Source organism: Gopherus flavomarginatus, chromosome 25 (assembly GCF_025201925.1).
Source record: "Gopherus flavomarginatus isolate rGopFla2 chromosome 25, rGopFla2.mat.asm, whole genome shotgun sequence".
Classification (NCBI taxonomy): domain Eukaryota; kingdom Metazoa; phylum Chordata; order Testudines; family Testudinidae; genus Gopherus; species Gopherus flavomarginatus.
Window position 1 is genome coordinate 12,052,541 of NC_066641.1, and position 27,932 is coordinate 12,080,472.

The window sequence follows — 27,932 nt, forward strand, 5'->3', positions numbered from 1 at the left end:
GAACCTCTATAAGAAAAAGACCCCAAAATTGGGACTGTCCCTATAAAATCAGGACAGCTAGTCACCCTATAGCCATGTAGGTCCCAAGAGGGATGAGATAATATCTTTTATTGGACCAACTTATGCTGGTGAAAGAGACAAGATTAATACTTCGCTCCCCACCCCCCATCACTTTTCAGGATCCCTGGGTCCTATAAATGCCTATTACATCATTCAGTGTATCTCCATCCAGTGCACTAAATGCTCCAGTAAAAACTATGTGGTTGAAATGAGAAATGCTCTCAAATGAGTTCACTCAGAAAAATGATGAGAGAAGAACACTATATCAGCTGTAAGTAAATACTTTTCACAAAATGATCACTCCCTGTCCGACCTCTTAGTCCTCATCCTCAAAGGAAACCGGCACAACACCTCCAAAATGCAAGCCTGGGTAGTGGGTCACTTCACCTTGAATTGTTTCTTACAATATGTGTTAACTCCTTATATCTATTTGTTCTACCTTGTATTTTGCTATGACACTCTTGAGTATGTATCCCAGACCTAAAGAAGAGTTGGGTATATTCAAAATCCTGTCTTTCATCAACAGAAGCTGGTCCAGTAAAAGATATTACCTCACCCGCTGTGTATCCGTAATTTCCAACTACAGAAACTAGTAGACAAAAAAGTTTAGGCCTGACATGAATGGTTACGGTTCTAAACACATCTAAACTGAGCTTTTAAACTTATTAAGGTTTTACACCTTTCTCCCCAAAGAAGGTTTTTAAGAGGCTATTTTAAACACCTTTATAATTAAAAAAAATCCACATAAAATAACACAAGTCTTCAAAATATAAAGTATTTTTACATTATTTTTATCCAGTAGGTATTTTTGCTCCCTTTCCTTGAGTCAAGTCTTCTGCAGCTGAACATTGCTTGGCTTTTGCAACAAATGGTTTTCATCAGAAGGCCTCAAAGCACCTTACAAGCATGAAAGCTCACAACACCCAAGAATGAGGGGTCACTAGCCCCCTAAAGGGGAAACAATACAAGAGTATGTGGTAGAAAAAAATCCCAAGCACATGTCATTCTTCTTAGAGCAGGATACAATCCTTCAAATGTCTAGTTTTCCATAGGCAGTTACACTCCCCATCAGGCCCAAATGCATAATTCTAGCTCCTTGTAGAGTAAACAAAAATATGCTTTTTTGTAGAATCCAAGGAGTATACCTGCGTCACTCCTACAGCATAGCAAACAGATCTCTTCTTATGAGAGTTTGCCTAAGCAGTTGATTTTAACCAGCTCACCGTAAGCAGAAGCACAAGCATGTCCCACACTGAAGAAATCCAGCCTACTTTCATGCCTTCCCTCTTTATGGCACTGACTTCCTGTTAATAAGCCACAGCTGAAGACCCTCTTCTCCAAGAGTGGCAGCTCAGGCAATCTTTATGAATTGGGTAGGATTCTCTCTTTCCCCAAGGAAGACATTTATCCCTGTTCAATGGCCTATTGTGCAGGGTACATATGACTTATCACATACCCATGTGAGGTAGTGAATACAAATAAATTAATATTTAACAAAAAAGTATTGGAAAATTGCCCTGATAAAACTAGCAGATTTGCTAATGCAATATAAATGGGGAAAAATGCTACCTAGGACTATAATAGTTGTCACTTTTTTTTACAGAACAATCACTCTGAAATTCATGACGTCTGGAGGTAAAACTCAGATCCTTCTGCTCTAGAAAGCACTGCATTCTACCATGTGAACTAAAGGAGAATCTCCTTCAGCTGTTAGCAGTATACGGCCTCTGATGCACAGGTCTGATTCCATCCAGTAGAGAATTGTGTTAAACGCTTATATATGCCAGCTCATTATAATACACCTCTACCCTGATATAACGTGAGCCAATATAACACGAATTCGGATATAACGCGGTAAAGCAGTTCTCTGGGGGGGCGGGGCTATGCACTCTGTCAGATCAAGGCAAGTTTGATATAACAGTTTCACCTATAACGTGGTAAGATTTTTTGCTCCTGAGAACAGCATTATATCAAGGTAGAGGTGTATTTTAATAAATCACAGAGCTCCCTGTGGAACCCAACACCTGTTATAGCAGATCAGATTGAAGAATAAAATCAAGGTGCAAGGAGGTCATCTGTCTACTAGGACTTTACTGAGGCCTTGATCCTGTAATGAGCTCCATGTAGTAGGCATCCCAAAAAGGAAGTTAGAAGGTGACTTGATTGTGGTTTTGAAGTACCTATATGTGAAGCTTTCTGACAGATTAAAGATAAACTTTACTACTAGATAAAAGCATAACAAGATCCAATGGCTAGAAATGTAAGCTAGACAAATTCAAACTGGAAATTAGGTCAGATATGCTAACAATATGTGGGGCGGGGAGGTGGGGAGAATTAATCATTGGAACAGCTTGCTGAGAAGAGTGGTGGATTCTCCATCTCTTGAAGTCTTTACAAGATTGGATGTCTTTCTAAAAGATATAGTCTACTTCAATCAGAAGTTATTGGGCTTGATACAGGAATTACTGGCTGTAATTCTGTGGCCGGTGTTAAAAAGCAGACAAGGAAAGCAGAGATGATGATCACAATAGTCCTTTCTGGCCTTAAAAACTATGACGTTAGTGGTGCTCTATCTGGGCATAAGGGGCTTTCTATACTGAGCTCACTGCAAAATTGGGGCCTGGGAGGGGAAAAGCAGCCACAAACCACAAACTGTTTGTGTTTTTTTTGCCATCCTTTAACTTAAAAACAAAGCATAGATTTGTTTTGAAAGTCTGTAAAATATGAGCAAAAAAGGAAATGAATGATCCTGGATAAAGCTTCTGGGTGCTGAGTGTCGACCTAAAGGCAATTTTATTGCCTAGAGACTATAGTCAAGGAGGTCTATAATGACATACAAACAATTATAATTATAGCCAGAGGGCTCAGTGTTCAAAATGCTAACATGGCTACATGGAAGCCATACATACATAAATGCAAATTGAATAAATGCTAATCAAAACCTGGAATTTCAGAGCTTTTGAAAAATTGCCTTTAAGTGAAGTGACCATGATACAAAACTACATCTGCCTTCAACAGTAACAGTCCAAATCTTACAGTTTTCAGTAGATTGCTGGGGCCACTGCTATATCATTCAGTAGCACTGATCCCCAATCCATCGTGTGTAGCACTCAAGTCTCAAAATAGTCGTTTTCACTATTGTTTCTCTTTAGAATAAGATAGGGATGGAAACAGCAAGGGGGTATTTTTCATCAGAGGGAAGGGAGGGAGTGTTGACTTGCTTTTTCTATTTGATTTAAAGTGTTAAAACTGGCATTTAAAGGCTCATACTCTACTACTCATCCAGATCTGGAGGCCTTCACCCAGCTTTTGCTCAGTCCTTACTCAGTTAAAATGTTCACTGAAGTGAGTCAAAGGGGGGGAGATAATATCTTTTAGGACCAAATTCTGTTGGTGAGAGAGACAAGCTTCCAGCCAGACAGAGCTCTTCTTGACTTGAAAGCTCATCTCTCTCACGAACAGAAGTTGATCCAATAAAATATATTATCTCACACACCTTATCTCTCTAATATTCTGACACTGACACGGCTACAGATACACCACATACTCTGGAGTGACAATTTGTCAATTTGAGCGATAGGCAAGACACATTTTCAGATGTCTCCGCATTGATTTTGAGTGCTTCAGTTTCTTGGTAGAGACACGCAGGGCCTGTTTCTCAAAGGGTGCCAAGGACCTGCAGCCTGCGTTGTAAGAACTGCAGGAATTTACTGTCTACCTAAAAAAAATGGTTGTCTAGAGGGCTAGAACCATAGGACTGAGAGTCAGGACTACTGGGTTGTTTCCAGCTTGAAGGAGAGTGTGATCCGGGGTTTAGAGTCACTGCGAGTCAGGAATCCTCAGTTCTGTTTTTGGCTCTGGAATGGGAGTGGTGTCTAATGGTTAGAGCAAGAGACTGAGAGTCAGGATGCCTGGGTTCTCTTTCCATGAAGCTGGGCCTAGAGAGGCACTGACACCCCCCACCCTGCCTTGGGGCACTGCTGGGGATCATGCTTGGTATGCATTTCATGCCACCCTTTGCAAAGCACTCAGGCGTCTTCTGAAGAGGAGGGGGAATTCCATGATGCTTCTGAACATGTGTGTTTTGTCGACACTCTGCATCTCAATAAAGTTTTGTTGGGGGGAAAAATGGGGAGGGGGGCTGTCCGCACAGTGCGCCTCAATAAAGTTTTGTTGAAAAGAGAGGCCGCCTTGTGCTCGGTTGTTTCTCTGACCGCGTTACCAGGTGGCTCGATAAAGTTTTGTTGAGGAGCCCAGCCCTGAGCTCTCGCGAGGCTTGAGCGGGCCCGGCCGGAGTTTCTCGCGGTGTTTGCCCGAGCGGGGGGCCGGGGAGGCCTCGATTATCACGCGAGAGCAGGCGTCTCGCGAGAGTTGGCGGCTGCCCCCTTGGAAGCGGTGCCGTTTCGCTTTGGGAAGTGAGAGGGGAGGCGGCCCCGAGAGCGGGGCGGACAAAGGGGGTCGGGAGCGGGACACCCGCCGCACCGCGGCCGAGGGGGCGGGAGCCGGGGACCCTCCGCGTAGGGAGCCACTCAGGGAGCCGGGCCTAGGGGCCTGCTCAGAGGCCCAGGGGGCCCCAGCCCAGAGGACCCTCTGCCCAGGCCGGGGGGCCCGCTCCAGGGCCCAGCCCCCCTCCTCCCAAGGCCCCGCTCCTTGGGGCTTTCCAGGCCCTGTAGCTTCCTGCCCAGGGGCCCTGTGAGGTCAGGCCCCTTCCCCCACCCGTCCACCCAGCCCGGGGCCTGATCCAAAGAGCTGCACCCCATGAAGGCGGGAGAGAGCTAGAACGAGGGAGGAAAGGCAAAGGGGGAAAGTGGCTGTGAATGGTGGGAGGAGAAAGAGGAGAGAGGCCTATAGAGGGGGGGTGACTGGGCTTTAAAGTTTGGGGGTTTTGGAGGATTCCCCCCTCCCCTCTTCCAAGCACAGTGGAGAAGGAATGCCAAATCCAGAGAGACATGGGGGCAAGAAGGATGGAGGAGGAGGGGGGTCCTTGCAGCAGCAGACATCCAGCAGTGGCAGTTCGAACAGCAAGGAGAGGCACCGGCTGGTCTCCAGACATAAGAGGCACAGGTCCAAGCACTCCAAAGATTCACCGCTGGTGGCTCAAGAGACGGCGGCACCACTGGGTGCAATGATCAAGCCACTGGTGGAGTATGATGACATCAGCTCCGACTCAGACACCTTCTCAGATGATGTGGCCCTCAAGCTGGAAAGAAGGGAGAATGACGAGAGGAAAGGGAGTTCAGACAGGAGCGACAGGTTGCACAAACACCGGCACCACCAGCACAAACGTGTTCGGGAGCTGATCAGAAGTAAGCAGGTGGAAAAGGAGAAGAAGCTGGAAAAGAATCAGGAGGTGTCCAGCAAGTCAGGGTTCCCCAAGGACCGGGTGTCAGGGACTTCCAAGAGACTCAATGAGGAGAATGAGGAACACTTTAAGTCACAGCCATCAAGAAGCAGCAACAAAGAGTCCAGGTCATCCAAAGCACACAAGGAGAAGTCCAGAAAAGAGCGGGAGCTGAAGTCTGGGCACAAAGACCGCAGTAAAAGCCATCGGAAAAGGGACACCCTGAAAAGCTACAAAGCAACTGACAGTCCAAAACGGAAATCCAGGAGTCCCCATAGGAAATGGGCTGAGAGCCCCAAACAGGATGACAGCCCCTCAGGAGCATCTTACACCCAAGAATACGATATCAGCCCTCCACGGTCGCATACATCCAGCAACTATGACTCCTACAAGAAGAGCCCCGGTGGCTCATCACGCAGGCAGTCGGTCAGCCCACCCTACAAGGAACCTGTAGCGTACCAGTCCAACACTCGGTCTCCTAGTCCTTACAGTAGGAGACAGAGGTCCGTCAGCCCATACAACAGGAGGCGCTCATCCAGTTATGAGAGGGGAAGTGGGTCGTACAGTGGGAGGTCACCCAGCCCATACAGCCGAAGGCGCTCGAGCAGTCCTTTTGTTGCCAAGCGATCAGTGAGCCGAAGTCCAGTACCGAGGTGTGTGATCTCTATGTTGTCTTTTATGTGTTGGGGGGAGATTGGATGGCTCTGGGGATGTGAGTGATTGACCCTTTAGATCACCTGTTCAGATCGGGCCCAGGTAATTAGTGTTCACTTTTTACTGCCAAGGGCTCCTCGCTGGTCTGTGTGAGTTTGCTCGGGCTGGTTATAGTTCCCTTTGGATGGATGTCCACATATTAAAAAGCACCACCATTGTTGGCACTAATCAGCCTCAACGTTGGCAGCCTCAGCAAAGAGGCCAGGACTGAATGAGCCATTAGGATTGAGTTACACTTGCCTCTAGAGGTGGCTCCTGCAGAACGCGAGTGAAGCATTGTGGGGAAGTTTGCACTAGTGAGTGTTCTGTGGAAAGTATTTACATTTCTAGTGCTGAAAATCCAGACCTTTCACTAACACTAAATGTACTTAAATAAGCTCTCACGTTCTGGAAACATTGATCAAAATTCTAAGAAAAAGATTTATCACAATTTTCAGAAAAATTGTTTAATTCTGGGCATATCTCACTCTGAACTGATTGTTTTCTTTCCTTTCATCATAATTAGTTGACCATATTTAAGTTGCTTCTTTCTACTTTAAACTTGCTTTTCTCAGTCTGAGTTCTGCTCAGTTATGGATCATTTGCTTCCATTTGTTTTAAATAGCTCCTTAGCATTCTAGAAGGGCAATTAGGGAACTTCTTTATTTTGGAACAGATGTATTTTTTTCTCTTTTTGCATCAGTAACTTTGACACACACAAAAAAACCATTTTTGTTTGAAATTAGTAATAGTGCTGCATTTTATTTCAGATGTATAGTAATCAAGAGTATTTTGAGTACAGATTGGTAGGTCGCCTAACAAAGATTATTTTCAATCTAAAGCCTGTGTCTCAGTGAACTTCCAGTTCACAGCATGTGTGTTATGGAACTGTGGTTATAGCTTTATTATAATTCCGAGCTGAACTTGTATGAAGTAAGTCCTTATGGTCAAAACAACATGTACAATGTTAGTTGTGTTGCTTCCCTGGATTCCATTGGGGGCTGTGAGCAAGGAGATTGATCCTGTGCCACTTTATCTATGTGATTGGTACTGCTCATGTGGGTAGTCTCATTGAACTCATTGCTTATGGAATTGAACCCTAAAACCACATCCATAGCTCTCAACATTTAGGGAGTAGGCTTTCCGATGAAAATCAGGACTGATATGGGCTAACAGCATTGCCTTTGTCTTCACAGCAAATAGCTATCTCAGTGTAAAATCCTAGTGGCGATAAGGCATTGGTAATTTTTGCTTTGATTTAGCTCATTGAGGTCAACCCTATTCTCCCCCCATCTAGCATTTATTTGACTAGCTGCATGGAAGCAAAAGCTACCTGTCCCTTATCTCCACTAGGATTTTATATCGAGATGGCTATCTCCATGTTCAAATATATAGAGATACAGATTTTTTGGGGGGCGGGGGGGTGAAGACTTTGCTTTCACAGACACTTTTACACCCCTGGAAAAGTCGACTGGGTGGCAGATGCCTCGTGTATCCTTTCTGGCTGTGCTTGTAGGCTCTGTTAAGGGTGTGTGTCTACTCTTCCTTAACCAGACCGAGGGTTGCTATTGGATTGGAGGGTAGTAGAGGAATCAGTGGGATCCTAAAGTGCTGTGTTTTCCTTCCATTTCCCCTCTTCCCCCAACACACCCCAAAATAGCAATAGCTGATTTGGTCTGTATAATTCTAGTTACTCTTGTGAAGTGAAGATCACTTTTTCTGAGCCTGGTTTTATGGAAGCAGCTTTGAATGTGCTTCTGTGAACTTGCATAGCCATGTGGAAAAGTTTTTGAGGACACCTTTCTGGTACAGCACTTAGCTCGTTAGCCAAACCAAAAAAAATTCCAAAGGTTACTGCTTGTTTACACTCTGTTTTGAATTCTTTGAATCTAGGGTTAAATTGATAACCCACCACAGTCCCGCCCCTTTCTCCTAAAGCTGGTCTGCAGTTTTTGTGTAGCATGCTTTTTTAAATCAAAGCTGTTTCAGTGAGCAACACAAAGCAAGAAATAAGGAGTCAACTGAGTGTGCAAGAAGCCTTCGGAAAATGGTTACCCCAGAGAACAATATTACTCTTAAATGAGCAAAGTGAAATTTTCAGACCTTATTTTCTTTCTAACTGTTAAGCCAACTGAAAATCAGAACTCCTGTGTGTATGTTGGTTGTTGCTTCACTGAACATGCATTCCATGCAGTGAGGAAAGTTCAGTGTAAATTCCTCAGAGAGGGGTAAAAGAGGCTTTCCTATGACACTGATGTTTTTTCATTGGCTGAGGGGGAAATCCTTCCTAGTGATTCTTTTACCTTCCCATTCCCAAAATGTAGTCTGAGCAGGAAGATGGCGAACTATATACACGTATGTCCTTGGTGCAGAAAGCACTCTGCAGGTCACATTCCAGGTGGCCCCTCCAAACAAACTGCTTTTGGTTAAGGAGGAAATGTAGAGTCTTTGGTCGGGAGGGAAGGTAACAGATATAATTAGTGTTGTTTTCTATAGTAGTTGTCGTAACCATATCATTGCAGCTGTAGCCAAGAGAAAGAATTCAGGTAACACCCCACTTGATGGATGTGGGCTTGCACACTATTATGAGTTTTTGTTTCTGTGTTTGTATGTCTGCCATAGTCACTGGTGTGCAGCACAAAATCACTTGTTGTCAAATGTCGGTGAACTGAATTTAAAGGGTTTAATTTGCGGTAGTTTCTCTAGTGCAAGAGTGGGCAAACTACGGCCCACTAGTTGTTTTAATATGGCCCTCCAGCTCCCGCTGGGGAGTGGGGTCTGGGGCTTGCCACACTCCGGTGCTTCAGCCTGGGAGCGGGATCAGGGGCTGCTCTGCGCAGCTCTCAGAAGCAGCAGCATGTCCCCGCTCCGTCTCCTATGTATAGGGGTGGCCAGGGGGCTCTGTTCCGCACACTGCCCCCACCCCAAGTGCCACTCCCATAGCTCCAATTGTCCAGGAATTGTGGCCAATGGGAGCTGCAATGGTGGTATCTGCGGGCAGGGCAGCGTGCAGCAGAGCCACCTGGCCATGCCTCTGTGTAGGAGCCGGATGGGGGACATGCTGCTGCTTCCGGGAGCTGCTTGAGGTAAGTGCCGCCTGGAGCCTGCACCTCTGAGCCCCCTGTGCCCCTGCCCGAGCCCTGATCCCCCTCCCAGCCTCCAAACCTCTTGGTCCCAGCCCGGAACACCCTCTTGCACCCCAAACCCCTCATCCCCAACCCCAACCCAGATTCTGCACGCCCAGCCAGAGCCCTCACCCCCTCCCATACCTCAACCCCAATTTCACGAGCATTCATAGCCTACCATACAATTTCCATACCCATATATGGCCCTTGGGCCAAGAAGTTTGCCCACCCCTGCTCTAGTAGTTAAAAGAAGAAACCAGGAGTCAAGATGCGTAGGTCCTAGTCCCACCTTTGCCACTAACTTTCACTTCACCACTATGCTTATGATTTCTCCACTGTATAATGGGGGAATAATGCCAAATAATCTCACCTGTGAGGTATGCTTAATGTTTTAGATCGCTCTTAGAGCCTAAGGTGACATACTTTCTGGAAGTGGCCGGTTGTGCTCTCTCTATCATGTCTTCTGCATTCATACTGATTGAGGGAAAACTGTTGCGAACAACTGTTAGCAACGTCCAGTTTCATAGTATAGATAGGGCTAGAGATTTCTGTCAGTTCTTCCTCCAGGATATCTTTCTTTGGTACAGCTCTGATTGTAGCAGAGAAATGAATCTGTTGCCAGTGTGCTTTGGTTTTCTGTAGTGAGCCATTCCCATTCTCTCCCATTGATACCTTTATCTTAATTCATGGGCCTGGTGGCTAGCATTTTACATGTCCAGTTTCCTGCATTAGAAATCAGGAATTTTTTAACCATTCCACTGTAGCTGGAAAGAAAAGCTTGAACATCTCTATAGCTGGGAGATGTTCCTTCCTTTTTAAGTGCTATAAACTAAGTAATCTGCAGTGCAGTGTTGGTTTCAAAGGTGATGTTTGAGGGCACATCACTAACCTCTTGGTCAGAGATAAAGTTACTCAGTGATTACTCTAGACGGGGGAAACACCTTACAAAACTTCCTGTTATATATTTGCTTCTCTTAAAACATATTTCAGTGCAATCAGCAGTGACAAAAACTAATATTGCCTGTTGAGGGGGAGGTTTCCAGATCCATGTTATGAATCACTTGTAGCTGGGATTTAGTGCAGGATTCAGTGCTGTTTAGGTTTCAGAATTAAGTTAGCTCTGTTTGCAGCTACCCATGTCTTACAAGTTCAGTTAGGAATGTTGTCCTCAGCAAAGTCTGCAAGTGTGACCTCTGAGTGCAGTGAAAGATGCTGCCAGCTATTTCAGCTCCTGACAGTTTTGCAGCGGGATGTGGAAAGTGAACTACTAGCCAAATGGCAAATTCTGCCTGTGTGAGAGACAGTTAAACTGATTATTCAGAGTCCCCTGAAGACGACATACCAGCTCGAGGCATATTGCCAGATTCTGTTTCACACAACTTCCATGAACATTGAAGACAGAATCTGAAATAAGTCTTGACTTTTTTTTATGTATTCTTATTGCTATTTTTGTTCTTTAAGACTAAAGGTAAGAGCCACTTAGTCACATTGATATTTGGCCACTGCAGTCACAAATGTCTAGTGAAATGCTTTTATAATAAGCCATGTCTATCTTTCAACTTATTTTTAAAGCATTTATGTTGTCAGACTATTTGTTTAAAATTGTGATTCTCTTATCCTATGCAAATTAAGTTAATCTCTTACACTGCATTTCAGCTGAAACATCTGCTAACAGCTTCCATGTTTAAACACAGTTGTTATTACGTGTTTTCTGAGCTGTGTGGAAAAGGGAATTTCTTTTAACCATGATCTAAAATCATGCTAAATTTTCTACTGTGGTCAGAGAATAAAAATCAGTTGTGAGCATGATTTCAGCTAAGTATGGGTAGAGTCTTACTTCAAGATTCTTTGGTAACTTGTGGCTTCCAAATCATTAAAGTTCATCATTAACACATTACTCCTCATAAAATACACTGTCCCACGCCTGGCAAAATCCCAGTCTCCCTTGAAGAGGAGAAAATATTCACTGACCTGTGAATTGAAAATACCAGTTTTCTGGGGTTTTTTTTTGTTTTCCTTTCAGTTTTTCCAATAAATCTTCATCCCTAACCTCCACTAGATTGACTCATATTGCAGATTTGTGCCTAATCCAAGTCCATCCTCTGATCATCTAGTGTTCTTTTAAAGGAAGGCATTTTTCTCCTTATTTGTGGCTCACACTAGAGTGCAGATTTCCAAATGCATTTCATATCTCCGCTTACGTAATAAATTGTAGCCCCCTTATTGTAAATTCAGACTTAGAGTATCTCTGAACATGTCTAAATCACGATGAAAGCCTCAAATTGTCTTTCTGACTTGCAGTGTGCAAATGCATTTAGGGTAATTGTAAAACCTCTACTTGGAGTGAAGATGTTCTGTGAGAAAAAGTGGCATTCACTAGGAGCATACCTTATTGCAGTGATACTCAGACAAAGGCTCTCGAGCCGGAAGTAGCTCTTGAATGTCTCCCCTGCGGCTCTATGCAGGACATGATATTAAAACTGTGAGTGAATATATAGTACTATAGTAAATGAAACAATGAATTCACACTATTGTGTCTGTTTTGGGTAATGTTGATCACTAACTTGACTCTTTAGCCACTGAGGTCTGAGTATCACTGCCTTGCTGTAACACCACTGATCAACGCCACAGGGTTGTGCAAAACATTCCCACAAGAAATACTCATGTCTTATCATTGTGTTTTCCCTCCAGCTCTGCTGCCCTGAAAGATTCCTAAACTGTCAGCTCATTGTCTCAACTAAAATCCTCCAGTCATGCACTGTGCATCTGTTATCTCTTCTTTAACTTGGGGTTTGTCTGACCCTCATCTTGCTGTTCTGTTATTTTAATTGTTGATTTGTAAGCAGCAGCATCTTTGACCTCCCTAGATGATGGATTATTTCCAAGTGTCATCACACTGGTGCCATTAATTTAAGTCTCCTCAGACAAGCCTTGGGTATGGGCAGAAGTGTAGTTGACAATTTATGAATGCCCTTGTCTTTAAAGAGAGCTTTCCCTATTTGTTAATTTCAGTAACTAACATAGTATGTGTCAGACTGCATCTCAGTTTTCTGCTTCCTGCTCTTTCCATAGGAAGTCTGTGAAGTCCCGAAGTCGAAGTCCTGTATATTCAAGACACTCATCATCTCACAATAAAAAGCAGAGGTCTGGTTCACGTAGTCGCCATTCCAGTATATCGCCTGCTAGGCTACCATTAAACTCCAGCCTGGGAGCAGAGCTTAGCAGGAAAAAGAAGGAGCGAGCTGCAGCAGCGGCAGCGGCAGCAAAGGTGGATGGAAAGGAGGCAAAGAACTCGCCTGTTTTTCTGTCTATAAAAGAGAACAGCTCATCTGAGGGTAAGGAGACAGGGACGGAGTCTAAAAAAGTACCCAAAACCATTAAATCTGACAAATCAGCCTCCGATACGGAACTGGTTAATTTAATACATGTGAATGCAGAGACTAAAACACCTCTGGAGCCAGTAAAAACCAAGATAGATGAGAACTCTGAGAAGAAACATGCAACTCCAGTTAAAGACTCAAAAACGATGGGAACAAAAGAGTCGAAGTCTGTAGTAGTGAAAGAGGAGATTGTAACTCCAAAAGAGACAGAGACAACAGAGAAGGAGAACCCGCCCCCACTGCCCTCAATAAAATCACCTCCTCCACCTCTACCAACAACTACGCCACCGCCTCAGACACCCCCGTTGCCTCCTTTGCCTCCATCACCAGTTGTTCCGCCTTTACCGCTTTCCCAGCTGACTTCTGTTCAGGTCCCTACTTCAGTCCCAGCCTCTTTGCCATCTTCTTCCCACTCAAGAACATCTGCTTTGTCCACTCAGGCAAACTCTCAGCCCTCTGTCCAGGTCTCTACAAAACCACAAGTGTCTGTGACGGCTGCTATCCCACACCTGAAGACTTCAACGCTGCCTCCACTCCCGCTCCCACCTATTTTGCTCGGGGAAGATGACTTGGATAGGTAAGATTATATGGAGAGCTCAGTTCTGCTTGGGTTGGAATACACTGTACTAACACAGTAACAGAGAAGAGATTTTATTTTTAGCTTGCCAACTCCTTCTTTACCCTGCATATGTTTCCTAGAAGATACTTAGTTTTGTACTTGATTCTGTTGAAGCCTGTGCCAGCCTACTGAAAACACCACTCATAACCAAATGCCCTGTCAGGTCGTTATTCACAATGTTATCATCATTTTGTCAGTCTCTCCATCCAGAATACCTGTTTTGAGGGGCTTATGATTCATTGCTGAAACTAGCACAAAATCTCAGTGAGGAAGAGATGTTTAGAGGCTTTTTTAAAACCAGTTTTAAAAAACCAGTTTTAAAAAAACATAATCAAGTCAGTCTTTATTACAAATCCATTAGGTCCCTATTCTGAAAGCTGCTCTGACTGGAAGTACCGCTGTTAATTTTAATGGGGCTTCATATGGGAGATGGTTGTGTGCAGCAGCTTGCAAGAGAAGGTCTTGACTTAGTATAAAAAAATGGAATGATCCAAAAAGCTGTGTTAAGGTAACAGGAAAGATTAGGTGACCTATAGGAGAGGACAACACAAAGCGGTGTTACACTTACAGCATGTTGTTGAGACGTGCAGGCCTTGTCTACCTGAAGCAAATTGCATTGCTTTAACTTACATTGGGTTTTTAAATCAATTGCTAATTGACTTAAGCAAAACTAAAAGTACTACAGAAGAGCTAGGTAGTAATTTATTTATTTATAATAAACTGAAATAAGCCCAATTTAAATGGAAATAAGAGTGTTGACACAGGGGTTTGCATCAGACTAACTAAGCTGCTTTAAAATTGCACCTGGTGCAACTTTGTCCTGTAACAAGGCCATAGATAGAAAAGAAAAGAATCTCAGAAGTTAAGTAGCAGGTCTCGGAGGAGGGTTGTTGGGGGTAAGGAAACCATGCATAGTTCAGTAGTTTTAGTGGTTGCATCTATATGTAATTCGCCTTGTGGTTTTACATGCAACATGTTATTTATCTGTGCCCCATGCTGCATATCTAATTACACTGTTTTATAATTTTAATATGGAAGAGGGTAACTCTTTACCTGTCTATCTCTAAGGGCTTTTGTTTACATAGGGATGCTCAGGAAGTTAATCCAAGTTATCTTTTAAAGCAGATTTCTTAAACCAAATTAAACCCAGATGTGGATACTCTTATTCAGAATAAAAGTAACCATAATTTTTTGATTGTGTCACACAGGGGTTTAATGCAGTTAAACCAATCCACTTTAATTTCACACCTTAAATTAATTCTAATTAATTCTCCTGAGAGTGCACTTAGAGAGGAGCCCTAAACAGAACATCAAGACTGAGTCCTTTCCCAAGTGAGTTGTGTTGACTGCTACATGAATAATTTCTAGATCTGATAGATTACTTAACTAATCCCCTAGATGGCTCCGGACACACACTTTTTATGATGGAAATTATCTATTTAAACCAGGACAAAGGAAATAGAATCAATTGAAAAATGGTTAAAAACTCTTTTGTCGTGGCACGATACTTTATTGAAGAGTTGTAATTTGTGAATGATTCCACATTAGGTCCTCACTATTTTTTACTTTACTAAATTGCTCATCAAAACCCTTCATCACTCTCCACTGCTATTGGGATATCTTAGTATGAGGCTTCGTCTACACTACAGGATAAATTCGAATTAGCTTAAACCGATTTTATAAAACAGATATTATAAAGTCGATTGTGCGCGTCCACACTAGGCACATTAATTCGGTGGTGTGCATCCATGGTCCGAGGCTAGCGTCGATTTCTGGAGCGGTGCACTGTGGGTAGCTACTGTAAAATAATGAGGCCAATCACGTCGATTTGCGTCCACACTAACCCTAATCCGATATAGTAATATCGATTTTAGCGTTACTCCTCTTGTTTTGTAGGAGTACAGAAATCGATTTAAAGAGCCCTTTAAATCGATATAAAGAGCAGTGTAGTGTGGACGGGTGCAGCGTTAAATCGATTTAACACTGTTAAAATCGGTTTAACAGCGTAGTGTAGACCAGGCCTAAGACTTAATTACTCTTGCATAATGTAAAACAAAACAATCTACTAGTATACTCTGAAGTAGTATTACCACTTCTTACATGAAGTTCATTATATGTTCTTTGTTCACTTACTGTTCTCAGTTTATCTTTCAGGCACTGGTATTAGCGAGGTACTGCTGTAATTGTGATGATTACAATACATTATAAAAGTTTGGACCTTTACATCCTTATGTTGTCTTTCACAAACAGCGCTTGATTTAGTGTTGTTCAGTGTGTCTGTTCAGCTTTTTAAATAGCAGTGAGAGTGGAAAGAGTAGCCTTAATGTGGTACCTAGACCAGTACTTGTATCGGAAAAGTACACACTAAACATAATGCTGTGGTTGCTAACATGCTATAATAACCTATTGAATCAGCTCTGGTGTAGTTTATGATGCTGTACAAGGCAGTCTTAACTTTACCACAAACTCTCACACTTCTTAGTGTGGCAGTGATGAAAATACAGATACTGTACATGTCCCCAGGTGAGTGGCTGAGTAGACTCTTTCAAGGTTGACTTGCAGCTTTGTCAGTTTCTTCATTTTACCTCCACTACCATTGTGTGTATTGAGAGATTTATACCATAGTTGCAGGATATATTTCCACCCAAAGGTTGGCAAACAAGTTCTCAGCCAGCCAGTTCATTGAAAAAAGAGGAGGCAAACAAACAAATCCACTTCATTAGGGTTAGCAGGTGCTAGTTGTAAATGACGCGTTGAAAGTAATGTACTGTGCATGGTCAATCACTTATTTGGTGCTTGAGAACCAGATTTCTCTAAGTAGATTTCATTATTCTGTTTCCAGCATGTGGAAAAAACACATGCCCTTCTTGATTTGTAAGACTATGGCAAGCAGGAAGTTTAGAATCCCATTTAAGTTGCCGAAGTACAAAATGCAGCTCAGTTCAGTAAATAAAGATTCTTGTACCTTTCTCTTCATGCTTGTGTAATGCTAAAAAGACCTGTGATGTATCATTCCAAAGCATTCCCCTTTGGGCTCAGATGCAGCATGAGATGTTTCATCTTACAGGGAGGGCAGGAGGAGGGAGTGAAAATGAAGGTTTAGAATGGAATAGTTCCATCATTTTAGGTATGTGATGGCTGACATCACTCTAAGTCTCATAACCTGAATTCCTCGGGATCTCTGGGAGGTAATGGCTATCCCCAAAATAGCTGAGATGTGCTATTTACAGTTTTTTAAAGCAGCTACAACTGTTTTACTGTTATGGGATTTTATTTCCCTTGTTTTTTGTATTGATGGACTTTTGTTTTTTTTTAAGCTTTGCAGCTCATCTTTACAGTTTTCCACTCCATCTGTATACAGCAGTCTCAGGTTTAGGTAATGTAGAGGTGATGTTTGTTTAGATTTAATGTTAAAAAGAATGCCTGTGCAAATAGTCTATGTGCCCTGACTATAACTAAATTTAAAATAGCCACCTAGCAGCGTTAATTCTGAGGTACAAATAAACTAACTCCAGCTAGTCAGTAGCCTTAAATAATCAAATGAAGGTAACAATTTACATCAATCAGCAGATAACAATGAAAACACTCCAGAAAAGCCTCTCCTCTCCAAATGCTACCTAACAACACATCTTCATCCTTCCCCAAAAACCCTGTCAAACAAATACCTTGCTGGGAAGAGTCTCAAATTCAGGCTTTTTTGGGTGAAGGTGTGTGGAGCATTTTAAAACACTGCATAATGTTATGGATCTAAAACAAATTCACTGCTTGCAAAAGTGGGTAAATCTCCATTGCAATCGGTGGAACAGGAACTGCTTTTCCTGGTGGTGAATGGCATACGCAGGCTGAAATAACTAAGCACTGAATCCAAATTAATAACTTTTAAATATTCCTCTAATAGCTTATTTAAAACATATGAAGCTGATGAAATCATTTGACCAAGTCTATCAGGCTCTAACATAAGAACTGATTTTTCAGACGTGGCACTTGAGTTAGGTACCTTCGTCCTACATTTAGGGTATGTCTCCACTGCAGCTTGGAACGTGCTTGAGCTAGTGCACCACAAATAGCAGGGTAGCCAGTGGTAGCACAGGCAGCAACTTGTGTTTTCTGCCCAAGTACAAACCTGCTCACACCCCCAGAAGCGTTTACCAAGCTGCCACCTGGGCCACCCCTGTTTAGACTGCTATTTTTAGCCTGCCAGCTCGAGCCCATGTCTGAATCCCATTTTGGGGCTTCTCTTGTCAGTCTTAACGCTGATGTTCTTTGCTTTTGTTAAGCGTGACCAATATAGGGGCAATCTTCTCTTCTAAGTCAACTGCGGTACTTTGGGTGATTTTTAAATGGGGGCAAGGGCAGGCCCATGGATCTTTCGCTCGTGTCTGTTATTACTTTCATGGCTTATAACGGCCATAGTGATACATATCAGTGACAGTTTTCCTCCAGTACTCTGAGTAGCAGGGCTTTTCTGATTAGTTCACTAAACCTATGTGATGACCTCAGTAGAAGTAAAAAGACAAATTTTTTTGGTCCGTTCCTTTTAAAGAGTATCAGAACTCAGTAATTCCAAAGGGGAAAGTACTGTACTTCAGTCAAAACCTCCTTCCATGTCTTGTTCTGTATTCATTTGTGCAATACACCGTGTTTCACCACAGGTTTCAGCTAGGTTGGGAAGTGGCTAGCAAGTAAGGTAACTTTCCTAATTTTCTATTCCCATCAGTTCAGCTGCATTGGCCTCTTTGTGCTGATGAGCAGAATTTTAGACCCTGCTGATGCTGACAAGCATCAATCTCCCCTAGCAGGTTGCCCTAAGAATGATCCAAGAAAGGCTGCTTGTCTGTTTCTCAATAGACAGCTTTTCCCTGTCCTGGGGAGGGTGGAGTCTTGTACAGGGTAAGTATTATGAATAATCTAATGTACCTACTGCCATTCAACTTGGATTTTAATCCCCAATTTATTCAAATCCAGGAATTCTCCCTGATACTCCTTCCGTGTTCCCTCACCCCCGATAAACTAGATTCTGCAGATCGGTCTCCAGCTAGTTAAAGACAACCCTGCATTAAAGACAGCCAACCATTGGTACCATAATAAAAGAAGAAATGAGCTGGTGATCTACTTGCAATATGCAGAAGTTACTGTTGCCCCATTTCTGTCCTTGCTAATGAGTTAAAAGCAATGTAGTGGAGACATGGTTGATTTTGCTTGCATGTTGTAGATTTGCAATGGTCATTAATCGTCTTAAGGGTCAGAACATGCCTTTAAATTTGTTTTAATAAGTGGACAGGAGATAGGAGGTAGGGATTAGTAAATGAATAACAGGTTATATCCCAAATTTGTTACTGTGTTTATATAATGTTAAGAATTTTTATTCCACTGTCATGAGAGACTTTTAGTTGCAAAGAGTTACGTGGTCTTTTGAGGCTGGGCTGTGTCTTTAATTTACTATTTTTCTATGTTGACTTTGGCTTTGAAACAAGAAAGATGCTTAATTTTAACTCTGAGTGTCTAGAGCTAGGCTCCTAAATCCATACTTGGCCCCCTAATTTCAGGCACTCAAGTCTGAAACTTTTGGCCTATGATCATCTTTATTTGAAATGGCATCTTAAGTCTGACCACACTGTATTAACTTGCTGTAACTTTCTGGGATTTAGTCCAAAGGAGATTGTTCCTCCAAAAGTTGTGAAGAAAGAGAGAGAGCAGAGACCACGACACTTGCTCATGGACCTCCCGCTTCCTCCAGAGCTTCCTGGAGGGGATCCATCTCCCCCAGAGTCTCCAGAACCAAAGGCAGCCACACCACCTCAGCAACCATTCAAAAAGCGACCAAAGTAAGTGTTTGCACAGACTGCATGCTAGCATCTCTAAACTGTGTCTTCTTATGGTAGTGATCTTGTGTTTATATAGCACCTTTCATCCAAAAGGATCCCAAAGTGTTTTAGAAAGTAGCTATAAATTGGACATGGAAACTGCTTTCCCTGTCACGAAAATGCACCTACCTCTGAGGTTAAATCTGCAACTATTTTAGCAGTTCTCAGCAACCTAGCAAGTCACTTCAGGGTGAAAAGAAAATTCCAAATGTATTTGATGACTCGGAAGAGAGAAATGTAAGTAGGCACAATGCAATTGCCCAACTGGAGTCTAGTCAGGACACTGCTGTTAATGCTACCAGCCCTGCTAAAAGTATTAATGGATTTTTAATGACTACACATATTCAAGATCTCAGTTTTATGTTTTTTCAAGGGGCATGTTCTGTTTTACAGCCCAACTTACCTCTGTCCTGGACAACCCATCATCTTTTCTGGAAATCATTTGATTTCAGACAAGCTTGAATCATAATACTGTGTTTATAGAAAAAACAACAACATTGTTTGAAAGAAATGAAGCCCCTGTTGTGCTGGCTTCCTTTTATTCGTTGCACCCACTCCTTTGGGTTTCCGGTTCACATTTGACAGGTTTAAGGCTCTGTCAGTTAAACGCGGGTGTTTGTCCATGCAGGAGAATGGGTTCCTTTCTCCATCCATTTGAACATTAACAAACTACAAGGACTACAGATGACGGGGGAAAGAGCAGGTGAAATGTAACATGTTTGCATCACCCACCAAATGGAGCCTGTAATTCAGGCTTTATTTCGTCAAGGTTCTGACAGATCCCTTTGTTCTATAATCTATTACGTGATCCTTCCTATGGTGTGAATTACTAGTGTTTCATGTACACCTTGAAAATTCCTATCAACTGTCATTTAACAATTGCCTTTAAAACAGTATTGTGGCTGAATTGGGAAAGGACCTCTCATTCTGAAGCCAAAGGAACCTGACTGGCAAACAACCTGATGTAGAATCTTTAGTGTTTCTAGGAAGCAGTTGTTCAGGAAAGGGGCCATATACCTTCACCCATGACATGGGTGAAGTATTGGTGATCTGTTCTCCACTCGGTGGGCATACTTTAACGCTAGTGAGAACTGTGCATTCATCAAGAGAATAAACGCTTGTATATAGTTAGGAGTGTCTCCTATGTTTTCTTTCCTTTCCCAAGGCATATTTGCTACATTGTGTCTTAAATAATGATCAAATGTCCTATGTTCATGCAAAAGTTTTCCAAATACTTACCAAATCTAAAATTATCAAAGAATTATGTTACAGTAATATTGATTGGCTTCTGTCCAAACCCCGCTCACGTTAAGAACAGTGTAACAAGATCTTTAGCAGACTCCTGTGTATCATTCTCCGTTCATAAGACAGGACAGATCCATATGTTTGAGGTACAGGCTAACTGGAGAATGGTGAGACATACTGAGAACTTTTTAGTAGTGTGATTTGATACATCATAACCCTTGATCCCTATTTTAGATCATTATATGTGGGGAAATAAGGGATAATGTTGAATGGAGTTCAGATTATGCCCTTTGGCCTTGTACAATTGTTAGGGCTGTGCTTTTAAGTGTAGGGACCTGATATAGGATAACACTGCAGGATGATGGGCGTAGAAAAAAGTCTTATTGGGCTGCTCTGCCTGTAAGAGGTATAGGACTATGTAGTGTAATTCACTAAAGGCTATTGGAGTAAAAATTTACAAAATAGCACTTAATGAGAGTTAGTCATGAAAGCGACCACAGAAACTAGCCTGTTACTGGCCACATTTTAGGGCGGGTTGAATCAAGGAGTACAGTGATTGCCATTTTAAATTTAAGTAGATATTTGTTGCTTGGATAGTTACATTTATTGTGTGTTTTCCTGTTCTTAGTATGATGTGAAAATACTGTTGTGTGGGACAGTATAAATGTTTGTCTAGTGATGCCTGCTGTATTGAGTAAAGAAAATTGATCTCCATCTAGCGCAATGTTGCTCAACCACCAGTCCCTGAAATCTCCCTGACACAATAATCCAGTCCCTGGTATCAAAAAGGTTGAGAAACACTGATTTAGTGCGCCGTATAAAACTCCTGACTCTGCAGTCAGTGAGATTAAGGAATAGTCTCCCCAAGGAAGTAATAGTATCCCTTTGCTTTTTGATAATTACTATCTAGATTTAAGGTATACTGTAGTCTGAGGAACAATCCTGCATTACAAGTTAGATAGGTAAGATGACAAAATTGCTCTCCAGTCTATTAATTTTTAGGGTTTAAATTTAAAAAATTAATTTCCATTTAAAGCAGTTATGATTGAGTCCTATTGTTTGGGATTTTTAAACTAATCTTCCCTTTTTCAGAATCTGTTGTCCTCGTTACGGCGAGAGGAGACAGACAGAAAGCGACTGGGGGAAGCGCTGCGTGGATAAATTTGATATCATTGGGATTATTGGAGAGGGAACATATGGGCAAGTGTACAAAGCCAAGGACAAGGATACAGGTAAAGGTTAGATACAGCCTTAGTCTGAACAAGGCAATATTAAAAGAATTTCCCTAAGTGATTCTTGGGTGTCGTCTTAATTATTTTTGATGCTATCACAGTGAGCCTGCTTAAAAGCTCATTCCAGTTTTTGTGCTGTTACTGCTCACTGGGGAATACCACCATGCCCAGTAATGGACTTTGGGACATGGACTTTCAGAGAACTCTCGGGGAGTGAGTCTTCCCAAACCCCATTGACCTTCATTGGAAGTTGGCACCTAACCGTTCTTTTGTTCCTGTGAAAATCTCCTCATGTGCACCCACAGCGTTACTCCGCCCTGTAAACCCACACATTTGTTTCATTGCTGCTCTGTCAAGCCACAGATGAGATCATTTTTACAACAAAGAGTCTAACGTAAAGTGACCAAAGCAAAGAAGTTCAACAAAACTGTGATCCTGTTCTTAACTCCCCTTTCTCTGCCTCGTATTGCAGCATCTATTGCTCTCCGTGTCTCTGGTTTTGTGGGTGATACTATGGAAGAGTTTGCTAATCCTGCACTTGATAATTTGCACATAGATGGTGTTCTCTCCCCACTTAGCAAAGTTTTAGTAGACGAGACAGCATAGTAGATAACGACGTTGCTTAATACGAAGTGTTTCGCCCAATGTCCTATGGTGCATTTTCCAGTGAATTACAAAGTAAAAGAAATAATTAAAAATCAACTTCAGATTAAATGAACAAACCACATTCTGCAATAGTGGGATCCTTGCTCTGTAGTATGCTGTCCACCTGCTAATTCGTGTTGCATCTCCCAGTCAGTGCAAATTAGTGAGGCTCTATTGTCATGTATCTTGCATTTCTAGGACCTTTTTCATCTAAAGTTCTCAAAATGCTTTACAAACACTGAATCTCACAAGCCCTGTTCCTGCGTGAAGAAGGTAGTGTTCTCATTTTTCAGATTGAGAAACCAAGCCACGTGATTTGAACTGACTTTGAGAAAGTAACATAGCTAGTCATTTGCAGAACTGGGATTCGAAACCAGAAGTCCTGATACCCTCTGTCTGGTTCTAACCGCTAATTCACTAAGTATCTCTTTTACGTTGAACTAGTGAAATAGTATTCCCAAGCAAAAAAAAAGTTTAAGATGGAGTTCAGATTGAGCAATGTAACCTTTTTGGAAAATGTCTTAGTGCAGGGATGGGCAGCAGCAGGCTAGGGCTGCATCCAGTCCATCAGATCATCTTATTTGGCCCACCACAGCCCAGTTCAGGGCAGGCATCTAGCAGCATGTGGGCCAGGAGCAAGGTAGGGCAAGGCATTGCAGAGGGCAGGCAAGAACATACATCACGTGCTGAGAACCAGTGGCAAGGATCAGGCAGCTGGGCCTAGCCTTCTGGACCAATAGCCATCACTGTCAGGTGGGCTCACTCTCCAACTCCCACCCTGGAGGCCAGGACCCGACGCAAACATACCACGTCACACCCTCTGGGGGCAGGACCCGACATACATATGCCCCAGCCCAAAGGGTTTTAGTGGCTTTTGTGGCCGTCTACTACCTTAAAGTTGCCCATCCCTGTCTCTTTAAATTGCAATGTTCTTCTGTTACCAATGTAACTGGAGCCTAGAAAAGTCTTTGCTAAGAACATATATAAAGACTAAATGAACAGATTTCTTAATGAAAACTAATAAAAAGACCAAACTCAAAGGCCTGGGCAGGGCAGAAGCAGGACAGCATCAGGAGTGTGTCATTTGGATTATTTGGAGTATCTGTCTGCAAACACTTTGACACTGACTTGTTTTGGCAGGTGAACTGGTGGCTTTAAAGAAAGTGCGATTGGACAATGAGAAGGAAGGCTTCCCCATAACGGCCATCCGCGAGATTAAAATCCTTCGGCAGTTGATCCATCGCAGTGTTGTTAACATGAAGGAAATTGTTACAGACAAACAAGATGCACTGGACTTCAAGAAGGACAAAGGTATTGCTAGCTGCATAATGTGGTTTAACTAAAGAAATGTCTCCAGCACCTCTTTTACTATCCTGGTGTAAGGGTGGGTCTAGCAATCTGATACAGTTCTATTTATTATAGGTGTTTTTGCTAGAGAAAGCTCTGGAATTGTCTGTTGCTACATGTCTGCATCTGAATGAAAAAATAATCTACATCTGTTTTATGACTGCAGATCACAGCAGCAAAATCTGCACAGCCTGCTGCTGATTTTGTTTTCAGTGTTAATAAGCACAAGATATTATCCTTTTTGTGGGATGCCTGCAACAGACAGTCTTTCTGATCACTGGTATAGAATCATTGCTTGGAAGTGTTCACAAGATGCCAAGCATTCATACTAGTCCAAGTACCCAGCTTTGCCGCGGTCTTATAGCAGCAGCATCTCATGAGCTGCTAGATGCCGAGATCAATAGTTAACACCATGTGGAAAAGGGTATCAACTTAATCAACTACTCTGATGCACTAAAGAGAAGACCCCAGCTTCTTCTCCCTTGGCTGCATTGGCGCTGCAGGGTGTCAGAGCGTCTAAAATGTTGGGGGTGGAAGTTTGTTCCTGCTTCTTACTGCTATTAGCCCTGCTGAGTAAACACCGCCAAGAGAGGGTGAGCTGAAGTCTGTCCCTTATGCATCAACATGTCCCTTAAATCTTAATCAGTTACACTTGAGCAACCCTGTTCCTACTGAAGACTGGATTTTCACAGGTGTAAAAATGGGCTGCACATCCTTTAATAATGGTGGTGATGCACAGGGATCCAGATTGATTTTGCAGAACTGGTTGTTAGATGACGTATATATGTTCTTATAAACTAAGTACGCTTGATATGAATGGGATTGAGAGGCAATGAATGTGGAATGCCATGGTACTAATCTTAGAGTCTTGTCACTTTACAGAGCAGATGCACACTCAGTTCATCCCAAGGGTAAAGTGTACTTGTTTCTACCCCTGGAAGTTTGCGAGTGATCAGGCTTTAAAACTGAGTTAGCCTTTGCTGGTTTAGTTGTGGCGTTTTTCCCCCAGCACTGGGCAGTCCCTTTATTATGCTGGATAATGTTGGCTGTCTCAAGAACCAGTTAAAGGTATGGAAGGTTTTCCATCCTCTCTCACTTCTAAGTTTGACGGTGCTTTTAAATACACAGCCTTTTTAGGTTGCACTTGGAGAGTCCCTTCTTCAAGCAGATTCAAGTCCGTGATGCCATAGGTAGCTTATGCTAATACTTCTGCTCTGTCCTTTTGTCACTTGCTATGAAAAGTGCTGTGAAAAGAAAAGTGCTGAGCACGTACCTTCTGGAGATCAAACTCCCCGCCTAGAAGTATCCAGTTGAGCACATAAAATCACTAGTCGCTTTTTTCTAAATCTTGGCCTTTATCTTGAAGCAATTCCACTACGTAACCAAAAATGTTGAAACTTTTTTGACTTCACTTTTCACCTCCTGTCTTAAACTTTGTTTTGGTGGCAGGTGCCTTTTACCTTGTGTTTGAATACATGGACCATGACCTCATGGGGCTGCTAGAATCCGGCTTGGTGCATTTCTCAGAGGACCATATCAAGTCTTTCATGAAACAGTTGATGGAGGGGCTGGATTATTGTCATAAAAAGAACTTCCTTCATCGAGACATTAAATGTTCCAACATCCTACTAAACAACAGGTAACTTGGCACTGGATAGGGTAAAAAGGTGATTTTATCAAACTGGCTAATTTGAGCTGTGAGATGTTAGGCCGCTGATTCATTTAGATTCTGGGAAAGAATACAAGGATCTTATCTGCGGTAGTGACCCTGTCTTCTGCGTGTTTCCATCCGAAGTGACAGATACTCTAATTAAGTAATAGGTCCCCTGGGTGCTGTATCTATAATAGGAGTTGTCTTCAACCAAAGGGGAATGAACCTAATAACCTTCTGCATAACTTCCTGTTGGTGGCAACCTCTCCAAAAGAGACCTTCTGCTGGCAAAATGTACTGCTCCTTATCTCAGTCTCTCAAGGATGGCAAACCATGTCTGGGTGCAGTTTCTGACTCTAAGCAACCTTTTTGTTGTAATGCTGTAGTATTTAGGGGACTGGTTTGGTTATGTTAAAGCAAACACATATGCCTTTTGAATAGGAAATGGAATCCTGGAATGGATCATTCAGGGGCATCACAAGGTTAAACCTTGCCTCTGAAAACCATCGGCAACAAAACATCATAAAGGACATCGTGGGGAGGCTGAGTTACAATAAATAAGGTGTTTGTTCAGTGATAGAGCCCAAAGGAGTATTCCTGCAGTTATTGCTGCTAGGGTCAAGTCTCAAAGCCCCTGGGGAAGAATGTAAGGGGTTCATTCCAGCACCGTCTCCACTAAGTCCTTTGTTGGCATAAATGAATGTGGGAAAAGAGTCGTCATCTTTCTCAATGTCTCTGGGTTTTTCTGACTGTTCCCTACCCCACTTGCCTTCACATGCAGACACCACCCATGCTCTGCACTGTCAGAGTTTAATTTCTTAGCTGTTTAGAGGCTGAGATTGTGGTGGTGGCATGTATTGGATGTGGGCTCCGATGTCCCTCACTATTGACCACCTGGAAACCAGTTTTAGGAGTGGTATAGAAGTCTCAGAATGACTTCTTCCCATGTAGTCTTCTGCTAGAGTTGCTGGATGCAGCTTAGTTCATTGTGGGACAGGCTACAAATTGGAGACCATTTGCTAGGATTCTTCAGGTCGCCATCTGAACGCCAGTAAGGGGAAATTAAAACTGATTGAATCAGATAGTAACACTGGGAGTCACTGTACCCGCATGCCCATTTGTGATGGTCGTGAAACTGAATGCTTGTATGTCTTTCTGGAGCATAGGATCTTTTAAAAATCAGACAGGCATATTCAGCATGATCAGTTGTCCTTGGTCCTTTCTTACTGTTTCAGCAAGTGATCCCATCTGTAACTCATACCAGTAGTTGTGCTTTTGTTTTTCAGTGGGCAGATCAAACTTGCAGATTTTGGACTTGCCCGACTGTACAGCTCTGAAGAGAGGTAAGTCACTCAAAGGGGGAATTTGACAACATATGTGAATTGACCGACTGAGTCTCCTGATGCCCCAATACTCCATCAGCCTGGGAAGCTAGCCGGCAGCCCCTTATAGAATAAATGTGTAAATAGCCTTTCTTTAGACAAACCCAGCTGACTGTGCAAAAGTTTCCCTTCCTTGACTGCCATAAGTCTACTCTTCAAATTATTGTAGCATTATATTTCACTTCCTACCTTACCTGTTCAGTTGGGTTGCTGTTAAACTTCAGCTGCCTTCCAGTTTAGAGTTAGCTGCACTTCAGTGCTGATTTAGGTGATTTGTGTATGTGGGTGTATCGGCCAGGATTTCTGAAGCTATCCACACAAAAAGAAGTGGCCTGATTTTTCAGACATGTGACCCACCTACAGCTCTCATTGACTTACAGAGGAACTGTGTGCCCCCCGCACTTCTGAAAACCAGGCTGCTTTTGTTTAGATGCCTGATTCTAGGCCCCTGTGTTTAAAAGCGAAGGCCATGGTTCTTAAAGCATTTTGGGATCCACTGACATGAAAAGAACTGTACCAATGTAAGTCTGTCATCTTACCTTCCAGCCGTCCATACACAAATAAAGTCATTACATTATGGTATCGACCTCCAGAATTGCTGCTAGGCGAGGAGCGTTACACACCAGCCATAGACGTGTGGAGCTGTGGGTAAGCGCCTCGTTTTATCTGGTAGCGTTTTGTTTGAGCTGCGATAATCATGAAGAGTCCACATATGGTTCTAAAGGGTCTGACAGAATAGCCTTGTGTAATGTGTTGTATCTGTTGGTAGTGAATAGCAACCATACAAGTAGGTTCCACTTGATCTCATCTCTGCAACATTTGAGAAGTTCCAAAACTGTATTGGTGATGTAACCATTTGTGTCTTTATCAGAACTATTGTTAAATAAACTTTAACACAAGGGTTCATCTAAATGGAAACTTGGAGATGGTCTGCTAAAAATTAGTAGCTGTATCTTTCCCTGTAAAGGGCTTAATTCCTGGTTATAATGATGTTCTATTTTTAACATCTATAAGACCACCACCATTACTATACGTAGCCCACCTACTAAAGTAATACCGCTTCCTTTTCGCTTCCCTCGTTCCTGGTATGGTTTAAGCCATGCTTAATTAGCAAACTTTGGATAAATTCCAAATCCAATGCATTTAATATTCTGCAAAAAAGGACTTCATAGAACTTGTAAAAGTCAATGAGAGAGAATATACATCAAACTAGCTCAGTTTACACGTCAGAAGACTTTTTTTTTTCTCTAAACTGGCAAAATCTCCATGGGACCAAAGAGATCTAGGTGGGATTTCATTCTTCTACTACACCTGGTAATAACGATTCTGCAGTCAAAACCTAGATAAC

General features: G+C 42.6%; 1 protein-coding gene across 5 annotated transcripts in view; it reads left to right on the forward strand.

Annotated features, from left to right (window-relative positions):
- The first annotated feature begins 4,324 nt into the window (after positions 1–4,324).
- CDK12 (cyclin dependent kinase 12) overlaps positions 4,325–27,932 on the forward strand; it is a 70,852-nt gene continuing 47,244 nt past the window's right edge. For all 5 annotated transcript variants that reach the window (XR_007771534.1, XR_007771535.1, XR_007771533.1 and 2 more), the window contains exons 1-8: positions 4,325–6,054; positions 12,292–13,176; positions 18,867–19,043; positions 21,420–21,559; positions 23,345–23,515; positions 25,001–25,190; positions 26,489–26,545; positions 27,131–27,232. Coding sequence is in view for 2 of the 5 variants with exons in the window: in XM_050935253.1 (XP_050791210.1) it covers positions 4,991–6,054; positions 12,292–13,176; positions 18,867–19,043; positions 21,420–21,559; positions 23,345–23,515; positions 25,001–25,190; positions 26,489–26,545; positions 27,131–27,232 (2,786 nt within the window). In the remaining 3 variants the exon portion in view is untranslated. The remainder of the gene's footprint in view (positions 6,055–12,291; positions 13,177–18,866; positions 19,044–21,419; positions 21,560–23,344; positions 23,516–25,000; positions 25,191–26,488; positions 26,546–27,130; positions 27,233–27,932) is intronic.